Here is a 24,431-nt window from a genome sequence, read left to right on the forward strand (position 1 = left end):
CAACAGTAGAGTGCTGTGCTGATTACACAAGCAGTGATTGTTGGAAAGGTGTCTCTGATAATCCTGTCTCAATAGAGAGTGTGCTGTGCAGTCAGACCCTGTTACAGCTTCTACATACACACACACACACACACGCACAAACATTTTGAAAACAAAAGTAGCACACTTCCTGTGTCTCAATACTTTGAGAGGAGTGCACATTATTGTGTTTCCTATCACAACACTGACTGATCCATTTAAAACATTTTCCTTCCTCAACACCAGAGCACAAAGGCCCCTGTGTGTACATTTAACTTGATTCAGCAGAAATAGAAACACAAAAAAGCATGGAACCCTGGGAAAGTACTGAAGTGCACAACTGAATGCATGTATTGATTAGGACTGTTGTTTAAAAAACCCCCAAAAAAACACATGTCTAAACACACACACACACACATACACACAGCAGTTCACTGAAATCCCTCTCCTGTCCCACAATCCACCCCCCCGTCATTCCCTTCTGGAGTACTCTGATCTCTTGAGTCCCTCAGGCTGTCAGTCCCTTTATATAGGAAACTCGTCTCAGCGTCCTGGCACACATGGGCTGATGGATTTATCTCTGGAGATAGAGTTACAGGCTGCAGGCTCCCCCTCTCTTTCCCTCCCCTCCCCTCCTCGGCTTTCTTTTTAAATTGTCCTGAGAGTGTGCAGCAGCTCTGCCCCATGGTTTGGATATAAAGTGGTCTGCCTGTGATTATTGTGTCTGTACAGAGCGAATGCAAGTGGCCATGGCGGGCCCAGGCCCCAGCGGACTGGAGGTGCTGCTCTCAACGTTACAGGTAGGAGACTGCGAGTCCTGTGAGCATGTTCTATCCTACCAGCAAGCCACTGACCACACCAGCTGAACTGCATGCAAAGAGCGAGGAGGGGGAGAGTCAATGAAAAAAGGATTTCAACTAAATCCTCAGAACGCTATACAGCCATACGACCACCTAGAATTTCAGAATTAAAAAAACCTCTCTGTCTCTCTCTCTTTAAAAATATATATATATATATATATATATATATATATATATATATATATATATATATATATATATATATATATTATATATTATTCAGATCTTTTCTTGAACTTCATGTAATCAAAGAAACTCCAAAATGATTTCATAGAAGTCTGCCGGAAGCCTTAATATTAGTGCGGTATTTCATGTTACATTTTGAAATGTCAATTTTTTGTCAGTTTTTCGTTAAGTATATGGAAAACTATGAAGTGGTGTGTAATTCAATATGCTAACATGACATTATTCAGCAGGTTTTATTCCACTTGATGTTATTGATCCCTAACCCTAGCATTATTAATTCATCGTGATAAGCATTCATTTTAAACTGTTGTCGGTATGTTTAAGAGTGGCCTGGATAGAAAAAAAGAATCCTTTCAAGAGAATACAGTAGAAATATGCCAGTTTCTATGCAATTACATTTTAATTACTTACGCTATAAAGTTTGTTATCGCTAGTATTCCAAAGAGTTGCATTGTATTTTCAATAAATAACTAAATTAGTAATGACTTAGTTAAGTGGAAACCATAAGCATAACATTGCCAGTGCAGCTGGACTCATTGTATTGAATCATAGTAGTAAAAGAAACGATTGGAGCATATTGAAAATGAGGTGCATTATGTAGTTATCCTGCTGAGGATTACATTGTCATAAAAAAATAATGCGTTAAAAAAAAAAAAAAATCATAATAATAATAATAATAATAATTTAACAAGAATTCAAAGTTCCTGCATTCCATTTGTGTAACTGACTTCTGCTGTAATTAATTTGTACTCCATTTTACTCTGAAGTAACAGCAGTGCTGGCATGTATACCAAGCTCCTTCATCAGGACTGGCGAGGGGAGACCAGGGGCACAAGCTATGAAGTGCGCTAGAAGATACATCTATGACCACAAGTTTTGCATCACCCTATAGAATTCATTAATTTTGCTTCATAAAGTTGAATGAAACCTGCTGAATAATCAATCAATCAATCAATCAATCAATCAATCTTCATTTTGTATAGCGCCTATATAACCACCATCACAAAGTGCTTTACAAGATGCAATAACAACATGAAAATCCATAATACATTAAATACAGAGAAATGCATAATACATGATATACAGTAAAAAAAAAAAAAAATGTTACAGACAGGTCGTCAATATAACTAACATTACAGACAGGTCCTCAGTATAACTAACATTACAGACAGGTCTTCAGTATAACTAACATTACAGACAGGTCCTCAGTATAACTAACATTACAGACAGGTCCTCAGTATAACTAACATTACAGACAGGTCCTCAGTATAACTAACATTACAGACAGGTCCTCAGTATAACTAACATTACAGACAGGTCCTCAGTATAACTAACATTACAGACAGGTCCTCAGTATAACTAACATTACAGACAGGTCTTCAGTATAACTAACATTACAGACAGGTCCTCAGTATAACTAACATTACAGACAGGTCCTCAGTATAACTAACATTACAGACAGGTCCTCAGTATAACTAACATTACAGACAGGTCTTCAGTATAACTAACATTACAGACAGGTCTTCAGTATAACTAACATTACAGACAGGTCCTCAGTATAACTAACATTACAGACAGGTCCTCAGTATAACTAACATTACAGACAGGTCTTCAGTATAACTAACATTACAGACAGGTCCTCAGTATAACTAACATTACAGACAGGTCCTCAATATAACTAACATTACAGACAGGTCTTCAGTATAACTAACATTACAGACAGGTCTTCAGTATAACTAACATTACAGACAGGTCCTCAGTATAACTAACATTACAGACAGGTCTTCAGTATAACTAACATTACAGACAGGTCCTCAGTATAACTAACATTACAGACAGGTCCTCAGTATAACTAACATTACAGACAGGTCTTCAGTATAACTAACATTACAGACAGGTCCTCAGTATAACTAACATTACAGACAGGTCCTCAATATAACTAACATTACAGACAGGTCTTCAGTATAACTAACATTACAGACAGGTCTTCAGTATAACTAACATTACAGACAGGTCTTCAGTATAACTTTGGAGTGGGAGTCAGGGTTCTCTATAATAAAGCAGATTGTCTCCCCGCATATTTTTATTTCCATGTGTCTTTTGCTGCTGCCATTTTAAACGCCTCTGCTTCTCATGATAAATCGTGATAGAGTCGAGCCAATGATGCAGATGTTATTTTCATGTGAAAAACATACACAGAGCAAAAGCCACGCAGCCTCTCATTCTGTCTAGAGTGTCCATTATTTACCAGCAGAAACAGTGTATAAACAGGGAGCAAAGCCTTCAGCTGAGAGATACTGGAAATATCTGCGGTGATTGTGCAAAGTGCAAACTCACAGCTATGGGTCATGAAGTCATCAGACTCCTCCCACACACAAAATAAACAGCAGGGTTGTTTTGTCAGCAGGTGACTGTATGCTGGGTCTGGTATTGTGGGGTGCCGTGGCAACCCTGCTCCACGTGCAAGCTGCCAGTGCTTGAAATGGGATTTCAAAAGTACCAGTGCTCAACACTATCAACACACACACACACAGATCCAGTGCACAAGCACAAAAACAAAGTAGTGTCCATGCCGAAGTGAATAGAAAAGGCAGACTGAGACTTTACAGGCAATAGGAGCAGCAATAAGAAACTGTGAGAACTTGAACACTGGTATTGGAGAATGAGTCAATTCAAAACTCCAACCCTTCCAACTGAGCCCTGGGAAACACTGTTCTCAATCTGAGCACGTCCCAGGTGAGATGGTTTGAAGTTAAGCAGACATGTTTTACACGATTAACATGCGTCAGATCATTAATACAAAGACAGACCCCTCTCTGACTCATGCTGTTTGCTTCCCTCCATTCAAGTGCCAAAGTAATCATTGCTGAGGGTTATAATGGTACTCAAACCAGTGTGTTTCCTTCTTGTGGTGAGCCACGGCAACATCATCACAATAACTCAAGTGCATCTTCACAAAACAGGCTGAAACTTGGTAGAAACTAAAGTCAAACGGAACCCAGGCTGAGAAATATTTAGATTACATCATTTAAAAAAGGATTGAGAAAGGCCTCCTAATAAGAATATTGCAAGAAAAAATCCTAATGCTGGAGTTTCAGAAAAATAACTAATACATTTGTTACTTTAGCCAAGTGCATAACAGATTTTACAGAAATTATTATTATTATTATTATTATTATTATTATTATTATTATTATTATTATTATTATTATTATTAATAATAATTTATATAAACTGATATAATGGAAAGTCTCTTAAGAACCCTCAATGCATTTGTTTCTCATTTTGTAAAACTTAAGACATTTTCACCTTTCCAAAAAATAACGCACTGTGTAAATGTGGCTGACAGGGGGAGGTGACTCTACCAGAACCTGTCTAACCCTGTCAGTTTAGTGCACAGTAAAACACTGTAGAGCTGCGACAGTATACAGCAAAACCAGACAGTACCGCCACAGAGTTTCTCATCTGGCAAATAGCTTCATAAAACATAAAAACCAAACAAGCTGCTATTTACATCAGCAACACAAATGACAGTTTCGTAAATAATAATACAGTAATCCCTTTTGGTACTTGCTGTTTATCATGAAGCTACTTTTAAAATGCTTTTACCTCTCGGGTGCCTCAAATGCCCTGCCTTGGAGGGAGCACCTTGGTAGGGGTGAGAGGCAGGTCGGGAGTCTCTGCTCCCCGCTCTGAGAGACAGATAGGCCAGGGTGCAGTGCCACTCATGGAAGTGTTATAGTGTTTATAATGTATACTGTTTCCTTATACTGATCAAGAGTGATAATACAGTGCAGCCTTCTCTCCAGTGTGCCCTGCACTAACAGGCTGTTTAAAGCATATCTGTTAGTTGTGACAGGCCCTGGGAAGCAGGTGTCAGGCTGAGTGGGTGACATGTCTCTCCAGGCAGTGCTGGTGAGCGCCGGGGTGTCTTTGATGGGTCAGGGACTCATGACAGGGCAGGCAGTGTGTTAATAGTGTAATTGGAAGGCAGCAGTAGAAACCGCTAGGTCAAATAAGAAATGACACCTGTGTACGGTTTGCTCAGCAGAAAACACCCGGTGCAAGTTGTTTGTTGACACTGTTCGGGGGTCTGAGTTGATTGCAGTTGAAAACAAGCACAGCTACGCTGCAGTGAAAACCGCGGTAAATCAGTCTGCCTGCGTGGGAACTACACTGTGTCTGCTATTATGTGTGCAGTAATCTCAGAATTGTGCTCCAGCTGCTGTTAAATTGTGCTGCATTGAGGTCAATGTACATGTGGGGTCTAGAAGGTTAATGACAGCTTTTTTTAGAGTGGCCTAACTTTTTTTTGATTTAACTAACCCCGAGGGCTACTCCAGTTTCACCTCATCTTGCAGTTCCTATGTAGCTGCACTGTAGTGAGATCTCTATGCATCCAGGGTTTATCACAAAGAGGTTATTCAAGGTTTGTATAAATTCTCCTGCTCTTGGAATTTGATCCCTGCCTGGTGGCTGTGCTTCCCTGTATAGATCCCTGCCTCTCTCCTCTTCCTCCTCCTCCTCTCTCACTCCCACTCAGTCTCTTCCTTCTTGCAGCATTAGCTGCCAGCTCTCTCGCTGTCTCGTTGTCTTGCTTTCTCACTCCGTCCCTGCATACCCATGGCAGGTAAGGTGATCTCCTCCCCAGCTGTGGGCCCTCTTCCTCCCGGATTAGGGGCACCCTACAGCTTTTCAACTCCTCACGGCTTTTAATAACCCCCTCCTCTCCCCTACACATTTCTCCAAGTCCCATCATCTGCTTCTTACTGGGGTGAGTGGAACTGGGACAGAGCCAACTCCTTCTCATCTGCTTCTTACTGGGCTGAGTGGGACTGGGACAGTGCCAGCTCCTTCTCATCAGCTTCTTACTGGGCTGAGTGGGACTGGGACAGAGCCATCTCCTCCTCATTTGCTTCTTACTGGGCTGAGTGGGACAGAGCCAGCTCTTTGGACTTGGAAACATTCATCTGCTCTTGATCTGCGTGAGACACACACTACTTAAATATCTCTTTCATGCCAGTCTTTGATTGATTAATTTTCCAATTCAACTGAAAACTGTGGATTTGTCAGAGAAACCGCAGTCATCGAATTCACATTAGTCAATTGCTCCTTTTCCTATCTGAATGTCAATTCAAAGTGTCAAAGAAAAAGGTGGTGGACAATCAATAGCATTTTGAATTAATATCTGTTGAACTGTACATTTTTTGTGAGATAAGCAAATCAATGTATTTCATCTGTGTTCAAGTAATTCACAGTGGATTATAATACACCACTTTTTTTAAACCAACTACCTTCAAAGTGACTCCTCTCATTACACCTTTCAACCCATTCTTTGTGAAACTGTATTTTATTTAAAGGAAACACTGCACTGTGTAATAACCCATAATAGCTGCCTTCTGAAGAAAGGTGTGAAGGAAATTGCAGGATAAGAGACAATTGTAACAGAAATCTACAATGTATTGACAGCCACTAATACTAATAATACACATTTAACAAAACTCCTTTATACTGTAAAGAAGACAATTTTTCATGCTGCTCTTGACAAAAAGAACGTGTATTGTGCACAGTGATATTATATTGAGACAGCCTTCCTTCTTTTTCTTGCAGGACGCCAGCGACAGTGACACTCCCTGAATATTCTTGATGTTTTCTTGCATGATGCCAGCCACAGTGACACTCCTTGAATATTATCAATGTTTTCTTGCAGGATGCCAGCGACAGTGAAAGCACCCTGAATATTCTCAATGTTTTGGACGAGCTGCTGTCTGCTGGTGAGGAACAGGACAGAGTAATATGTCAGAAGTGTTTAGATGACTTAATTGCTCATCATTTACCTGTCAGCATGTTCTAGAATTAATAAACAGTGTGTGACCCTCATTCACATAACCAGCCTGTCTGAACCTCACACCTCACATAACCAGCCTGTCTGATCCATTCCTGAGCAGGCTAACAGCAGGGGTGGGAGGTGGTTCTCCCCAGGTTTAAGGTGCAGAACACAGGTCCCAATCACACCCTGTCTGCTTTCAGCTGGGTTCAATGTTTGCCACAAAGGCTCCATTTCATGAAAGGAGAAAATCGATACTGTTGTCCAGTATGAGAGGAATTCTCCGTACGGCACAAACGTGATGACAAACCCCATTTCCTGTTGTTCACAGGCTGTCTCTCTCTGCAACCTGAGTTTCTAATAGGGTGTGACATTCCCTGGGTTTCACAATGCACCTCTAATATGAAGAGATGAGCAGTTTTATTAGCATTAGAATGAAGGCTATTATTAGAAACTAGCAGCCATAGGAAAGAATTCCAAAACGTTGCCATTCCGCTGTCTGGCCTGCTGGGCTCATTCCATCTGTTTCTCTGTGTTTTCCAGGCACTGACAGAAGGATCCACTACATGATCAAGAAGGGAGGCAGTGAGGCTCTACTGAGGACCCTGGTGAACACGGGCTGCAGCCTCTCCCCCAACTCCACCATCCTGGTTCCTCTGTTGCACCTCCTCGCCAAGGTTGGGCACAGAGGTAAGCCTTTGCTTGCAATCTGTAAACCGAGAGGGGGCACTGCCAGTTTCATTCTTTAATTAGAGGCAGCGCACTCACTGCCCATGAGCACTGTCTGTTTAAGATCAACCTGAAACTATGACTATCCATTCAGCATGCAGTAAATATCTTCAGCAGTACTGTGCTTCAGCACTAGAGGGTACACTCCACTCATTAGACTGTCAAACCACTCTGTCTCAGGCAATGTTGTTATTACAGCTGTTAGCTGTATGTTTATACAATATTGTGTTTTCTGCATTTGTGTTGTTGTTTATACTGAGCTGCAGAGACTCTCTCTACTGTACTCTCAAGCTGTTCGTTTTGTGCTGCTTTACTGTCACGTATGAGCATCAGCTTTACCAAGTCTGAGTGATGGATTGGCTGGTCACGTGTGTGCATGTGTGTGTGTGTGTGTGTGTGTGTGTGTGTGTCTGCGAGTGCGCAATGCAGCACACACTCTTCAAATCAAGCCCCATTAAAATCATGTCCAATTAAAATGAGCAATTTTAAACTCTAGAATGTGCTTTTATTTTTTGATATGTTTTGTTTTATTTTTTTATAACTCAGTATTGTCTCCTGTACAGTGATACAATGTTAACTGTGTTTCCAAACAGACAAAAAGATTGGCCACAAAGCCGAGAAAGCGGGGGCTGTTCTTCTGCCCCTGGACTTGCTGAGACAGAGCCTGAGCGATGTGAAGACAGCCGCTGCCTGCCTATGGCTGCTCAGGGTGTATGCGTCCTGCGGTGAGAATCTGAGGGACTTTACCACCACAACACATCAGCACACATTGGGCTGAGCAAAATACGATACCACTGCTACTCCAATCAATAAACAAAGCCTACTACCTGAATATATGTGTCTGTATATCTATATGCCCTTCTTAACTCATCTCTATCTGTTTAATTGTAGCTGGGTATTGTATTATTCAGTAGTATTGCTATAGAATTAGAGAATTGCGTGAGCTTGTTTCCATCCGTAGCCCTGGAACTGTTCCGGATGCTCATTAACCGAGCTAATGAACTTTTATTTCTATTTCAATTCCAGTTTCCACAGCTGCCCTGCTAGGTAAAAATGGAGCTCTGGACGTTCAGTTTAAGCTCATCACTCCCCACACCAAGAAACACACACGCTTGGTCAAGTAAGTACATCATGTGACATCATCATTCGCTGTGTGAGTGACGACCAGCTCTGCAACAAATACATCCTATACCATAACCTGGATGAGATTAACCACCTATAGAGGGGAAGAGAAAATACACAGCAGCTCAGTATTTACGAGCAATACTTCACATGCAGCAAAGCCTTGAAGTGGAGCTGGAATGAGAAGGTCTGCTCTCCACCACTGCACTTACAGCTCATTAAACTGGAACACATAACTGCTCAGGAGCTGGGCTATGGCAATTGCAATTATGACACTACAATAGCATAGCAAATCAAAAGGGCAAACAGAATGGTTGGGTCTATTGCAAAACATGTGTAGAGTACAAGTCCACAGAGGTTGTGATGTGGTTGTATAATGCAATCGTGAGACCGCACTTAGAGTACTTAGTGTACAATTCTGGTCCCCACAGCACCAAAGGGACATTGTGGCCCTGGAGAAAGTCCAATGAACAGCATCCAGACTAATCCCAGGACTTAAAGGAATGAGAAGAAAAGCTGAAAGAACTGGATTTATTTAGACTTGAGCAAAGAAATATGATGGAGAAACATGATTTGAAATCTTCATGGGTTGACTTTGTTAACCAGTACTTTAAACACAGCTCAGAAACCAGTCACAGAGCTCACAATTAGAAATGAAGTGGAGATAGACTGAGCACAGAGGGAAGTGACTTCAAACACAGCTCAGAAACCAGGCACAGAGCTCACAATTAGAAATGAAGTGGAGATAGACTGAGCACAGAGGGAAGTGACTTCAAACACAGCTCAGAAACCAGTCACAGAGCTCACAATTAGAAATGAAGTGGAGATAGACTGAGCACAGAGGGAAGTGACTTCAAACACAGCTCAGAAACCAGGCACAGAGCTCACAATTAGAAATTAAGTGGAGATAGACTGAGCACAGAGGGAAGCAGACATTTCTTTGGTCTTATATACTACACAGCTGATTCTGCTCCACATGTCTTCTTGTTTGGCGCTATTCTACATGTCTTGTTGTTTGGAGCTCTTCTATATGTCTTGCTGCTTGAAGCTGTTCCACCTGCCTTGTTGTTTGGATCTCTTCTATGTGTCTTGTTGTTTGGAGCTCTTCTATATATCTTTTTGTTTGGAGCTGTTCTATATGTCTTGTTGTTTGGAGCTGTTCTATATGTCTTGGTGTTGGAGCGCTTCTATGTGTCTTGGTGTTTGGAGCTCTTCTAAATGTCTTGTTGTTTGGAGCTGTTCTACATGTCTTGGTGTTTGGTGCTGTTCTATTTGTCTTGTTGTTTGGAGCTGTTCTACATGTCTTGGTGTTTGGAGCTCTTCTATATGTCTTGGTGTTGGAGCTGTTCTACATGTCTTGGTGTTTGGAGCTCTTCTATGTGTCTTGTTGTTTGGAGTTCTTCTATATGTCTTGGTGTTTGGTGTTGTTCTATTTGTCTTGTTTGGAGCTCTTCTATGTGTCTTGGTGTTTGGAGCTCTTCTATATGTCTTGTTGTTTGGAGCTGTTCTATGTGTCTTGGTGTTTGGAGCTGTTCTATGTGTCTTGTTGTTTGGAGCTGTTCTATATGTCTTGGTGTTGGAGCTCTTCTATGTGTCTTGGTGTTTGGAGCTCTTCTATATGTCTTGGTGTTGGAGCTGTTCTACATGTCTTGGTGTTTGGAGCTCTTCTATGTGTCTTGTTGTTTGGAGTTCTTCTGTATGTCTTGGTGTTTGGTGTTGTTCTATTTGTCTTGTTGTTTGGTGTTGTTCTATTTGTCTTGTTGTTTGGAGCTCTTCTATATGTTTTGTTGTGTGGTGCTCTTCTGTATCTCTTGTTTGGAGCTGTTCCACATGTCCTGTTGTTTACCAAAGCTCCTTTCAAGGTTATTTAGCTGAGTTTATGAGTGGAAGACGAGTGGCTATTCAGTTTTACAGTTTTAAATTCCTTGCTGTCTGATTGCGGTTTGCTGTTGCTTTATTCCATGTTTTTAGCCTTCTGTGCACATTTCATCTGAAGATTGACAATCCAGTTTGTTTACAATCCCCAAAGGTAGTTTTTGCTGTAAAGACACATGTTTCCTGAAACCCCCCCCCAAACCTGTCTGCTCTGTGAGTCATAGTTCTGCTCCTGTTACTCCTTCCACAAACAGACATGTGTTTCTGGTTCTACATTTCACTGTGATCGCTCTGCTGGGCTAATCATTCCAGCTGAACCCACACAGAAGGGCACCTGAGCGCAAAGATAATCTGCCATTGTTGGAGGTGGAGTTTCAGCATTGAGGCTATTATACTATCACTGCAGATTTATTCTGGATTACCTTGTATGTGCACTGGATTTGTCGGCAAAATAAAGTTGATCACTTTATTCATAGCCAAGATTCACAGCCCTTCCACTGCAGTGTACTGCATATGGAACTGAATGCTGTGAATTCTAGAAACTTAGCAATGATTATAGCCAGCATTGCAGAAATCAAGCAGGGAAGTGGGGAGTAGGACGTAGCTCTAGACAAATGCTGTCTTGCACTTTATCTGTGGATAGTAAGCCCAGTTACATGTAGTATTCAAATGGCATTTTCTTAGGCATTCTGTAGAATTAATAATTTGTTAACATGGTATAACACACTCAAAAACAGTTGAAATTGCATTTTTATAGTCCAACGTGCAGTAATAAACAACGTGTGATCAAGTTTATCCGACTTGCTATAAATGTTATTTAATGTTATTTAATGCTCTTCACCTATCCAGGTCATACAGTTGCATTTTAATTACCAGGAGCACATGTTCCTTCTAGAAGCTTCTATCCATTGGAGGGTCTACACACACCCATGCCATATCTAGTCCTTCGAACAGCTTCAGTGATGACGCGTAGTGTTTGATAAAACAGGGAATGGTTCAGAGAGAAGCAACACTTCAGTATTAATCAGTTCCACGATTAAGCAGGTTAGCAACACAGAGACAATCCAGACACCCTCCTATCTTGTCTTGCCAGATTACTTTTTAAGGGCTCTATTTTGATGCACAAGATGAATAAAATACTGTTATTTAAGTTGTTGCTGGCTGGCTGTGAACCTGTGTGCTGCCTTTGTTTGCTTGCCATGGATACTTCAGCAGCCTGGCTGACATTATCTGCTGCCTCCCTCCCTCTCTCTCTCTCTCTCTCTCTCTCTCTCTCTCTCTCTCTCTCTCTCTCTCTCTCTCTCTCTCTCTCTCTCTCAGAAGGTTTAGTCTCTTCCAGTTGCCACTGGCAGATGTGCATATGTTTATTTAAAGGTCTCTGCCAAACAATCCAAATGCTGTTAAATTACTAGCTCTAAAAACACACACAGCTGTTTCGCCAAACAGTACAACAAGTAGCCCTGTGACAAATTGCAGCACAGGAGTCAGGTTTAGCCAGCTATCATCTGTTCACCCAACCATCTGTGTAAGAAATACATCTTGGACAGATTTGAAGGCTGTTTTTTTTTTTTTAAATTGAAGCATTGGGCATTGGGCTAGTCGTTTCAGGCTGCCTCTGGAATACAGCGGTGTTCACCTAACTGTTTACATACCTTCTCTGCTGTTTTTCTTTACTGAAGTCATATCAAAGCTTGTACTCTCTCTACTCCACACAACAGCAATTCATTAAATGATGGCTCCCTGATAGTTTAGTGCTTTCGGCCATCACAACAAACCAGCGCAATAGGAACCCAATGATTCAGGACTTCAGATAATAATAATAATAATAATAATAAATAATAATAATAAAATAATAATAATAATAATCTGCCTAGAAAGAAAATCGAAATAAGCCTCTGTTAGGGGGTACCCTAATAATTTATGAAAGAGAAGACAATGAAAAAGGCAGTTAGCTGCTGTTAACATTTGCATTTTTGCTCTAATTACACGGTTGGATGAAAAACAACAATCTGCCCTACCTGAAAGAAAATCCCTTGAAATTAGCCTCTAATTAGGGGGTACCCTGAGGAGGTAATTTATTTGAAAGAGAAGACAATGAAAAAGGCAGTTAGCTGCTGTTAACATTTGCGTTGTTGGGGATTTTTGCTCTAATTACACGGTTGGAGGAAAAACAACAATCAGCCCATACCTGGGAAAACATCCCTTGACGATTGTGCTTCTAATCTGGAAAGCATTTCAACCTGCTGAAAGCTACACATCAGTATGCCAATATAGCAGGAGAAGCAGCGATTACCAATTCCCCTGCCAATTACCAACCCCCTGCCAATTACAAACTCCCTACCAATTACAAATCCCCTGCCAATTACCAACCCCCTGCCAATTACAAACTCCCTACCAATTACAAACCCACTGCCAATTACAAACTGCCCCCCTGCCAATTACCAACTCCCTGCCAATTACAAACCCCCTGCCAATTACCAACTCCCTGCCAATTACAACCCCCTGCCAATTACCAACCCCCTGCCAATTACAAACTCCCTGCCAATTACAAACCCCCTGCCAAACTCCCTGCCAATTACAAACCCCCTGCCAATTACAAACCCCCTGCCAATTACCAACCCCCTGCCAATTACAAACCTCCCTGCCAATTACAAACTCCCTGCCAATTACCAACCCCCTACCAATACAAACTCCCTGCCAATTACAAACCCCCTGCCAATTACAAACCCCCTGCCCCTGCCAATTACAAACCCCCTGCCAATTACAAACTCCCTGCCAATTACAAACTCCCTGCCAATTACCAACCCCCTGCCAATTACCAACCCCCTGCCAATTACCAACCCCCTGCCAATTACCAACCCCCTGCCAATTACCAACCCCCTGCCAATTACCAACCCCCTGCCAATTACAAACCCCCTGCCAATTACCAACCCCCTGCCAATTACCAACCCCCTGCCAATTACAAACTCCCTGCCAATTACAAACCCCCTGCCAATTACAAACCCCCTGCCAATTACCCCCTGCCAAACCTCCCTGCCAATTACAAACCCCCTGCCAATTACAAACTCCCTGCCAATTACAAACCCCCTGCCAATTACAAACTCCCTGCCAATTACAAACCCCCTGCCAATTACAAACTCCCTGCCAATTACAAACCCCCTGCCAATTACAAACTCCCTGCCAATTACCAACCCCCTGCCAATTACCAACCCCCTGCCAATTACAAACCCCCTCCCAATTACCAACTCCCTGCCAATTACCAACCCCCTGCCAATTACCAACTCCCTGCCAATTACAAACTCCCTGCCAATTACAAACCCCCTGCCAATTACCAACCCCCTGCCAATTACCAACCCCCTGCCAATTACCAACTCCCTGCCAATTACCAACCCCCTGCAAATTACCAACTCCCTGCCGTTGTGCGCCCCTCCCACTGGGATCTGGGAGAAGAACGCTCTGGGTCATTATTTACAGGTAAAAGCACTTCTAGCATTTCTACCGTCATTTTATACAGAGAAATCGCACCCCATGTATAACACACAGTATTGAGTCTCAACTTTATAAAACGGTTACGCTCTGAAAGTGATAATACCTTCAGATAATGGGATTGTATAGTAAAGTCTAACTACCACTGTCCTGAAAGAAAAACATCTCTTTTAAGGCTTTGCCCCCAGAGAGGCTCAGAAAGGCTCAGGAATTAAACATCCAGCCTGGGTCAGTCCAGTGGTCTTCTTGATGAAAAAACACTGAGTTCCAGTAATGCTGTTGAGTGGGCAATGTATAACATTATGGATTTGCCATTAGCATACACACAGCATGCATGTGTGATGTAGAGCTGTGGTATAATGCACTTGATGTGATTTCTATGCATTGGTAATGTGCTTTTGTATGTATGTATAATGCGTGTCTTCATACAAGTGTAATGTAGGACTACAGATCAGTCCTGGGAATATGTAATGGCTTTAAAAGGATGTGAAGATTAATCGCTGTGTAAGAAGCTGCTGCTAAAGTGAAATCGGACCTTATTTTGAAACAAAAGGCAAAGAAACCTGATCTGTGTGGATTAAAAACCAGTGCAATGGTATTAAACTAGCGAGAAACATCTCACCCTAAGATTGCTTTTTAATTATAGCACTGCTATCCTTTTAGCAGATTTAACAAAGTACCAGATTAAATTATTATTATTAAACTAAGTATTTAAGGTTAATGCTGTATAAAGTGGTAGGACTCATCAGGTTTATTTGTCACCGTTGCTGTTTGTTTTGTTCTTTGGTAGTTTTTACAAGCCGCTATACTGACAGTGACATCACAATTCTTAACTTTACCCCGTGGTTTGAGAGGTAAACTGTTATTATCAGTAGTTTCCTGTTACAGAACTAACGTTCTTCCTTTCATCAAACCATGTGTGTTTGTTTTTCACCTCATCAATATTCGCTCCATCATTGCTGTTCCTCACCAAAGAGAATCTGAAGTATGTACACGGCACTCTCTTTAGTAACATGACACGCTTGAATGTTTAGGAATACAAGTAGCATTTTAAATGTGATTCTGCTTTTAATAAACAAGCTCTCATGCTATTGATCCGCTACTGCATGTAATTTGGCTATTACTAAACAAGCTCTCATCCTATTGATCTGTTTCTACATACATGATGTAATATGAAGTGATACTGTGTATGAGGTCATTCCTTTTGTTACAAACAGATGGATGGTAACATGCCATCTTGTGTGTCAGTGTTTATATGACTTTACAACTTGCTTAACAATGCATTTTCATACATAATATGGTGCTGGAAACCTGAAGTGTTGCAGAGTGAACACAGCATGCTGACAGAATCTTTGAAATGTTTCCAAGGCAGCGGCAGCATTCTTGGGTGGAATAGAAGGAGTGGGAAGATTCTTAGATTTTCTGTAAATGCTTTTGTTAACAGCAGGGTTAATAGCTATATATATATATATATATGCTAGATATATATATATATTAATAATATAGATATATATCTATATTATATATAGATATAGAAATCTAATAGATCTTTTTTTTTTTTTTGCAGGGCAGCAATAGATGCACTAGCAGCATTGTTAAATTCAAGTAAGTTTGTTTTTTTTATACTGCATCTATATTCCTTACATATATTTGTGGGTACCCACATACTCTATGTGTGTGCGCGCATGTGTGTGTGTGTGTATGTTTGTATGTGTTAAGATCAGTTTGCATGCTTTGAGAATACAATATTCATCATATTTAAATGTTCCACTCAGTTAAACAACATCAGAGACAGCATAGCTAGCAATTGTTAATTACCTCAATAATGTGTTAAAAATTTTGATGAATCAGAAGGTTTCCTGAAAGACTCTTCCTCCATGGAGCTGACACTATACCCTCTCAGCACTGGCAATGAGGCTCTCCACAGAGAGAGCCTGTTCCTAGGGGAGGAGGGCAGGTCCGTCTCCATGCCCATTCAATATGCCAATATCTGCAGTGATGCTGTTGTCCACTGGGGAGCTGGGCTGAGAACAACTGAACTCATTACACAAAGACTCCCGACAGCCCCCAGATTGATGTGTAATTATCACTGCAGACATTGACTGAAATGAAATCTGTCCTGGAGGCAAAAGGCTGTTGCTGCTGTATTTTACAGACCGTGTTGGTTCCAGAGTTGTCAAGGTTGTGAAGGAGGTTTGTTGATTGCTTTAAAGGCAGAATGCTCTTGCTGGGGGATTATTCATCCCATTAGTGACTTTCTAAAGCCACATGTCACGTACAGATTCATGAGCACCAGAACAGAAGACGTGACTTCTCAAGGGGATGTCATGCTTGAGAAATATATGGGTCTGTGGTCTCAACATCATTTGAGCAAACGAAACATCTAATATTAGTCTGGTTGAGCTGAACTGTGTTGCATTTTCTGAAATCTTTTATTTCCTTCACACCATTTAAGGCAGTGAGCATCAACAATTTACAGCACAAAGAAAGATTAATTCAAGTAGTTGTATCTACTAAAGGAAATTGCAGGAGTTGTGTAAAACCTGCCTTGGTGACCCACTGAGACCTGCTGTAAATTAGTAATGGTTGCTGTGTCAATGAGAAAGTGCCTGTCTGCATAACTGCATTCACATTGCGAATAATGAAACGTTTTAAAAGCACAACATAACCAGACAGCTGTTTTGGCAGTTGTCTGCATGAATAGAGGCTGCTGCAAATGAACTCCAGGAGGAATAGAAAACTTTACCGGAGCCTCCAGGTTTGGGCCTTGCTCTCAACTCCACTTTGATTAACAAGGAGACAGGGCCTCAGTTTAGCAAAGCTTGTCCCAAGTGTGCAATTTGCACATTTACTGTAAAAGGAAAATAAAACTGTCAGCGTTACAAATGAAGCAGCAGCTCAGAGGGTTCAGAGATATCTTTGTGAACATCCTGACTGTGGGAGCAGCACTCCAGCTTAGAAAACGGCAGAAAAAAGTAAGGAATCCCATGCAAGCATGGTGAGGCTCGGCTAGGTTCTGTAGGATCACTGTGCAGAAAGCATGGTGAGACACAGCTAGGTTCTGTAGGATCACTGTGCAGAAAGTATGGTGAGACACAGCTAGGTTCTGTAGGATCACTGTGCAGAAAGCATGGAGAGGCACAGCTAGGTTCTGTAGGATCACTGTGCAGAAAGCATGGAGAGGCACAGCTAGGTTCTGTAGGATCACTGTGCAGAAAGCATGGAGAGGTACAGCTAGGTTCTGTAGGATCACTGTGCAGAAAGCATGGTAAGGCACAGCTAGGTTCTGTAGGATCACTGTGCAGAAAGTATGGTGAGACACAGCTAGGTTCTGTAGGATCACTGTGCAGAAAACATGGTGAGACACAGCTAGGTTCTGTAGGATCACTGTGCAGAAAGCATGGAGAGGCACAACTAGGTTCTGTAGGATCACTGTGCAGAAAGCATGGAGAGGCACAGCTAGGTTCTGTAGGATCACTGTGTAGAAAGCATGAAGAGGCACAGCTAGGTTCTGTAGGATCACTGTGCAGAAAGCATGGAGAGGCACAGCTAGGTTCTGTAGGATCACTGTGCAGAAAGCATGGTGAGGCACAGCTAGGTTCTGTAGGATCACTGTGCAGAAAACATGGAGAGGCACAGCTAGGTTCTGTAGGATCACTGTGCAGAAAGCATGGAGAGGCACAGCTAGGTTCTGTAGGATCACTGTGCAGAAAGCATGGTGAGGCACAGCTAGGTTCTGTAGGATCACCGCAGAAAGCATGGTGAGGCACAGCTAGGTTCTGTAGGAGTGCTTTGCAGAAAGCATGGTGAGGCACAGCTAGGTTCTGTAGGAGTGCTTTGCAGAAAGCATGGTGAGGCACAGCTAGGTTCTGTAGGACTGCTTTGCAGAAAGCATGGTGAGGCACAGCTAGGTTCTGTAGGAGTGCTGTAGGAGTGAGGCACAGCTAGGTTCTGTAGGAGTGCTTTGCAGAAAGCATGGTGAGGCACAGCTAGGTTCTGTAGGACTGCTTTGCAGAAAGCATGGTGAGGCACAGCTAGGTTCTGTAGGAGTGCTGTAGGAGTGAGGCACAGCTAGGTTCTGTAGGAGTGCTTTGCAGAAAGCATGGTGAGGCACAGCTAGGTTCTGTAGGACTGCTTTGCAGAAAGCATGGTAAACTGCAGAGCTCTCTAGAGAGCAGAGTCACGGAAACCTGTTCCCTCTACAGGAAGCTTTCTGCATCATTCACTCTCCTCACTGCGAGTCAGTGTCTCTTCAGAGGCAGGGAAATACTATTTGTGACCACCAGGAAAAGAATTCCTTTAAATGCTGCTGTTAGTGTATAAAAGGTAGGCGGATTTGATTTTACAGCAAAGCTGTTCCTCTACCTGCCTGCTGGTGGCAGTATGGACTTGTGCTACTCTGGCTGAGTTGGATATTTTTGTTTGAGGTCAGGTTGTTCTGCATGTTGCAATCGGTTATTGTGCACTGTTTTCCAGTTAGCCTTTTGTCTATTTTTCTCCCCTCTCTTTAATCAAGTGCTGATTACGCATCATATTGTTCAGTTGTAAGTAGGTGGGATGTCAGCAGCAGCTCCAGGCCCCAGTACACAGTGTTCTCTAATGAAACAGCACCCATCAACACATCTTACAAACATCACTGTATTAACTGCATCAGATGTCAACTGGATTCAATGCATTCCAATTAACTTTTGCTAAGCATTTTACTAAGCATTCATAAAAGAGGTGGTCCAACAGCCCAGCGTGGTTTTGAAGTGGACACTCCCCTGCCCACAGTACCTCAGTATGGTTTTGAAGTGGACACTCCCCTGCCTGCAGTATCTCAGTATGGTCTTGAAGTGGACACTCCACTGCAGTAACTCAGTATGGTTTGAAGTGGACACTCCCCTGCCCACAGTACCTCAGTATGGTTTTGAAGTGGACACTCCCCTGCCTGCAGTATCTCGGTATGGTCTTGAAGTGGACACTCCACTGCAGTAACTCAGTATGGGTTTGAAGTGGACACTCCCCTGCCCAGAGTACCTCAGTATGGTTTTGAAGTGGACACTCCCCTGCCTGCAGTATCTCAGTATGGTCTTGAAGTGGACACTCCACTGCAGTAACTCAGTATGGTTTGAAGTGGACACTCCCCTGCCCACAGTACCTCAGTTTGGTTTTGAAGTGGACACTCTCCTGCCTGCAGTATCTCAGTAACCATACTGAGATACTGCAGGCAGGGGAGTGTCCACCTCAAAAGTGTCCACTGAAGTGGACAGTCCCCTGCAGTATCTCAGTATGGTTTTGAAGTGGACAGTCCCATGCACTATCTCAGTATGGTTGTGAAGTGGACACTCCCCTGCCTGCAGTATCTCAGTTTGGTTTTGAAGTGGACACTCCCCTGCCTGCAGTATCTCAGTATGGTCTTGAAGTGGACACTCCACTGCAGTAACTCAGTATGGTTTGAAGTGGACACTCCCCTGCCTACAGTACCTCAGTATGGTTTTGAAGTGGACACTCTCCTACCTGCAGTATCTCAGTATGGTCTTGAAGTGGACACTCCACTGCAGTATCACAGTATGGTTTTGAAGTGGACAGTCCCATGCACTATCTCAGTATGGTTGTGAAGTGGACACTCCCCTGCCTGCAGTATCTCAGTATGGTTTTAAGTGGACATTCCTCTGCCTGCAGTATCTCAGTATGGTTTTGAAGTGGACACTCCCCTGCCTGCAGTTTCTCAGTTTGGTTTTGAAGTGGACACTCCCCTGCCTGCAGTATCTCAGTATGGTTTTGAAGTGGACCGTCCCCTGCACTATCTCAGTATGGTTGTGAAGTGGACACTCCCCTGCCTGCAGTATCTCAGTATGGTTTTGAAGTGGACACTCCCCTGCCTGCAGTTTCTCAGTTTGGTTTTGAAGTGGACACTCTCCTACCTGCAGTATCTCAGTATGGTCTTGAAGTGGACACTCCACTGCAGTATCACAGTATGGTTTTGAAGTGGACACTCCCCTGCCTGCAGTATCTCAGTATGGTTTGAAGTGGACATTCCTCTGCCTGCAGTATCTCAGTATGGTTTTGAAGTGGACACTCCCCTGCCTGCAGTTTCTCAGTTTGGTTTTGAAGTGGACACTCCCCTGCCTGCAGTATCTCAGTATGGTTTTGAAGTGGACCGTCCCCTGCAGTATCTCAGTATGGTTTTGAAGTGGACACTCCCCTGCAGTATCTCAGTATGGTTGTGAAGTGGACACTCCCCTGCCTGCAGTACCTCAGTATGGTTTTGAAGTGGACACTCTCCTACCTGCAGTATCTCAGTATGGTCTTGAAGTGGACACTCCACTGCAGTATCACAGTATGGTTTTGAAGTGGACATTCCTCTGCCTGCAGTATCTCAGTATGGTTTTGAAGTGGACACTCCCCTGCCTGCAGTTTCTCAGTTTGGTTTTGAAGTGGACACTCCCCTGCCTGCAGTATCTCAGTATGGTTTTGAAGTGGACACTCCCCTGCAGTATCTCAGTATGGTTTTGAAGTGGACAGTCCCATGCACTATCTCAGTATGGTTGTGAAGTGGACACTCCCCTGCCTGCAGTATCTCAGTATGGTTTTGAAGTGGACACTCCCCTGCCTGCAGTATCTCAGTATGGTTTTGAAGTGGACACTCCCCTGCCTGCAGTTTCTCAGTTTGGTTTTGAAGTGGACACTCCCCTGCCTGCAGTATCTCAGTATGGTTTTGAAGTGGACACTCCCCTGCAGTATCTCAGTATGGTTTTGAAGTGGACAGTCCCATGCAGTATCTCAGTATGGTTGTGAAGTGGACACTCCCCTGCCTGCAGTATCTCAGTATGGTTTTGAAGTGGACAGTCCCCTGCCTGCAGTATCTCAGTATGGTTTTGAAGTGGACACTCCCCTGCCTGCAGTATCAGCATCTATAAAGCAATTTATAATTCCCGGATCAGACACAGTCTCTTCAGTTCTCAGATCTTTTGCGTCTGCAGTTCTGACAACACTCATTATACCATGTCTCTCTTCAATAAAAAACATATTCCTCCTTAAATCTTCAAAGGCATGCACACTCACCTTGTTATTGAAGCAATTCACCTTTTCATTAAGCACAGCAAAATGTGACATTTGGATCTATATGCGATTGACTTAAACGGCCGCTTCCTGGCTTTTTCAGCAAAGGAGATTTTCAGAACATTAATACTCTAATAAGGGAGCCACTATTTTTATGATCATACTGCAGTGGTGTTTAGATTTGTCACAGTTTAATAGGACCTAAGTGTCTAATTAATTTCTTCTCTTTTTTATTTGCTGTTAATTCCCCACTTAATAATACAGCAGAGTTGCAGATTCACTTCTGTTTTCAGAAAAAGAAACTAGGAAAGGAAGTGGTATCCTAGTTTCCCTTTCTCAGTGTCTTCTTTTATTAGTCTTTTGCTAATTCATCTCCTCACACTGCTTGATTTAAATACAGAAATTCATTAGAATATTATTATTATTTTTGTTTAACAAAGTGCTCTGTGGATCATATTAAATTAAATGCAGTAGTGTTGTTCATATCAATATTAATAAGTGATCCAGCTGCATGCAATACATATTAATGTTTACTCAGAACAGGAGAGTACACAGACAGGGACCAAAGCAAATGAACAAGCCTCTTGGTGTGCTGGCTCTGTCAGTAAATAAGAGATATAAACTTCAGCCCAGGATACATGTTTTAAAACGTTTTCCATAGACCCAAATGGATGATCTCTTAATGCAGGCAGGAACAGAACTATGTGTATGTAGAAGAGCATTTCTTGAATAAATTAGAACTTGCACAAAAAATTAAGTGTCCTAAACCTGTAAACACATTTTTTATCAAAGACTCAAGGAGCCCTATTCGACTGGGAAATACTAAACAGAGCAAAAATTTGTTTGGGCAAAGTCATCACACTATCTATAATGTGTATCAAAATGAAAACAAACATTGCTTCTCATTTTTCTTTTTTATTACATGCACTGGGCCTGTGCTTACCTGCACTTTATTCTGTCACTGACACATTTCAAATGACGCACACAAGTGATTGATTTGCTGATTTAAATAATAAATCAGACTCAGCATCGAAACTGTGTAAGAGATCAGCTGCATCAATTTTTCTGGTACCGTGTTCCAGTGCTCGCGGTCCTTTATGAAAAGCAGTGGATCTATACTTTCCCATTCGTTATCTGGCAGCCCTTCATGGCATCTGCTAATGCATTGCTTAACTGCTGACCGTACAGCGACACATCACTTTTACAGCCGTACGATTATAGTAATTGTAAAGGCATTAGTTCATGTTTTATGGCATGCCTGGCCTGGAGTTCAGACACTGCTGTGGTTTCGGGATGTTCACTGGTTACCAGTGGGGGGTCTTATGAGCCCTACAGCTCACTTGTTTTCTTTGTATTCATCTCCCTATTGATAATAGTCATGGATTGGGTTTCTTGTGTAGCAATGGTAAATATACAACTAGAAAATACTAGAAGCATACCATGCATCTACCGGTAGCCTGTCCCTCTCTTTGAGCAAACACAGAAAGTAACAATTGTTATCCAGTGTTTAGTGTCCTCAAGAGGAGCAGGTAGGGGACCCAACACACCTATAAAGGGAAAGCGGTTCCCTGCAGGGCAGGGTTGTGACATGTTAAAGTGACGGATCCTTTCTATACAGAGTGGAACTGCAGGCGCGCGGTAAGCCGAGGCTACGTGAACAGCCTGCTGAATCTCTACGAGGACTGGCACAGCAACGACGCAGAAAACAAACACATTCCCATCCGGAGGGCACTCCTGCACTGCCTCCGACACCTCACCAACCTCCCAGAGGGCCGACGGGCCCTGGAGCAGGACGGGGGCATGGAGATCCTCTTCCAGACCACACAGGTACTGCACACCAGCCCAGCTCACAACAGGGCAGAAAAACGGCTCAGATTCAATACGAGTCAACATTTCAGTTCTCAACACCAGTGACTACTGCACACCATGAAGAGCTCGTCACTCTTTCTGTTTAAACTGTAGCAGAAATGAAGGCCCCAGAGCCTCACAGAGGTGTGCTGTTTGAATTGTAGCTCACCTTACCTGCACAATAAAAACACTGGCTCAGGTTCCTTTATAGCATGTACATCCCATTGTATATTCTAATTACAGTGCACGGTGCTTTACTGCAGTCTGGCTGCACTTAGCTGTCACACTCAGTTGATTCTGTCGTGTTAGTAAGTTCATGGGTTTGACTGTAGACAGAGGTCCCCTTCCTGTAAAGAGTCAGGGTTTGTTCCTGGCTCAGCTCAGGTTAGCTTCTCATTGATTTTCTGTTGCTCACTCCTCAGAGGTGTTCTATTCTACAGCTACGCCTGGGGTGTCTGTTATGTGTGTTTGAGTGTCTGTTTACCGTGCAGTAATTGGTTTCTACTCAAGGACTGGGCTCCACTGCATGAATAACCCTGCTTTGAAGGACAAAGAGCTACCAATGCCAGTTAAATATGAAAACAACAAACACTTGTCAGCCAGTAAGATAGACAGAGAAGCGCGGTACAAATCTTAATATTATATCAACGTGTGTGTGTGTGATACAGGACTGTGTTTGTGTTTGTGTGATACAGGACTGTGTTTGCGCGTGTGTGATACAGGACTGTGTTTGCGTGTGTGTGATACAGGACTGTGTTTGTGTTTGTGTGATACAGGACTGTGTTTGTGTGTGTGTGATACAGGACTGTGTTTGTGTGTGTGTAATACAGGACTGTGTTTGTGTATGTGTGATACAGGACTGTATTTGTGTTTGTGTGATACAGGACTGTGTTTGTGTTTGTGTGATACAGGACTGTGTTTGTGTGTGTGTGATACAGGACTGTGTTTGTGTGTGTGTGATACAGGACTGTGTTTGTGTGTGTGTGATACAGGACTGTGTTTGTGTTTGTGTGATACAGGACTGTGTTTGCGTGTGTGTGATACAGGACTGTGTTTGTGTGTGTGTGATACAGGACTGTGTTTGCGCATGTGTGATACAGGACTGTGTCTGCGCGTGTGTGATACAGGACTGTGTTTGTGTGTGTGTGATACAGGACTGTGTCTGCGCGTGTGTGATACAGGACTGTGTTTGTGTTTGTGTGTGTGATACAGAACTGTTTTTGCGCGTGTGTGATACAGGAATGTGTTTGCGTGTGTGTGATACAGGACTGTGTTTGCGTTTGTGTGATACAGGACTGTGTCTGCGCATGTGTGATACAGGACTGTGTTTGCGTGTGTGTGATACAGGACTGTGTTTGTGTGTGTGTGATACAGGGCTGTGTTTGTGTGTGTGATACAGGACTGTGTCTGCGTGTGTGTGATACAGGACTGTGTTT

General features: G+C 42.6%; 1 protein-coding gene across 2 annotated transcripts in view; it reads left to right on the forward strand.

Moving 5' to 3' along the window:
• The first annotated feature begins 543 nt into the window (after window positions 1-543).
• The window catches only part of LOC121299046 (cytosolic carboxypeptidase 4), a 100,268-nt gene continuing 76,380 nt past the window's right edge, over window positions 544-24,431 (forward strand). The window contains exons 1-7 of one of the 2 annotated variants that reach the window (XM_041226529.1): window positions 544-818; window positions 6,775-6,838; window positions 7,435-7,581; window positions 8,214-8,345; window positions 8,647-8,740; window positions 15,671-15,708; window positions 22,766-22,974. In XM_041226529.1, coding sequence (XP_041082463.1) covers window positions 756-818; window positions 6,775-6,838; window positions 7,435-7,581; window positions 8,214-8,345; window positions 8,647-8,740; window positions 15,671-15,708; window positions 22,766-22,974 — 747 coding nt within the window. In that variant the 5' untranslated portion in view covers window positions 544-755. The remainder of the gene's footprint in view (window positions 819-6,774; window positions 6,839-7,434; window positions 7,582-8,213; window positions 8,346-8,646; window positions 8,741-15,670; window positions 15,709-22,765; window positions 22,975-24,431) is intronic. The other variant, XR_005947353.1, reaches the window with a different exon arrangement.

The sequence above is a fragment of the Polyodon spathula genome, chromosome 24, assembly GCF_017654505.1.
Source record: "Polyodon spathula isolate WHYD16114869_AA chromosome 24, ASM1765450v1, whole genome shotgun sequence".
NCBI classification, from domain to species: Eukaryota; Metazoa; Chordata; class Actinopteri; order Acipenseriformes; family Polyodontidae; genus Polyodon; species Polyodon spathula.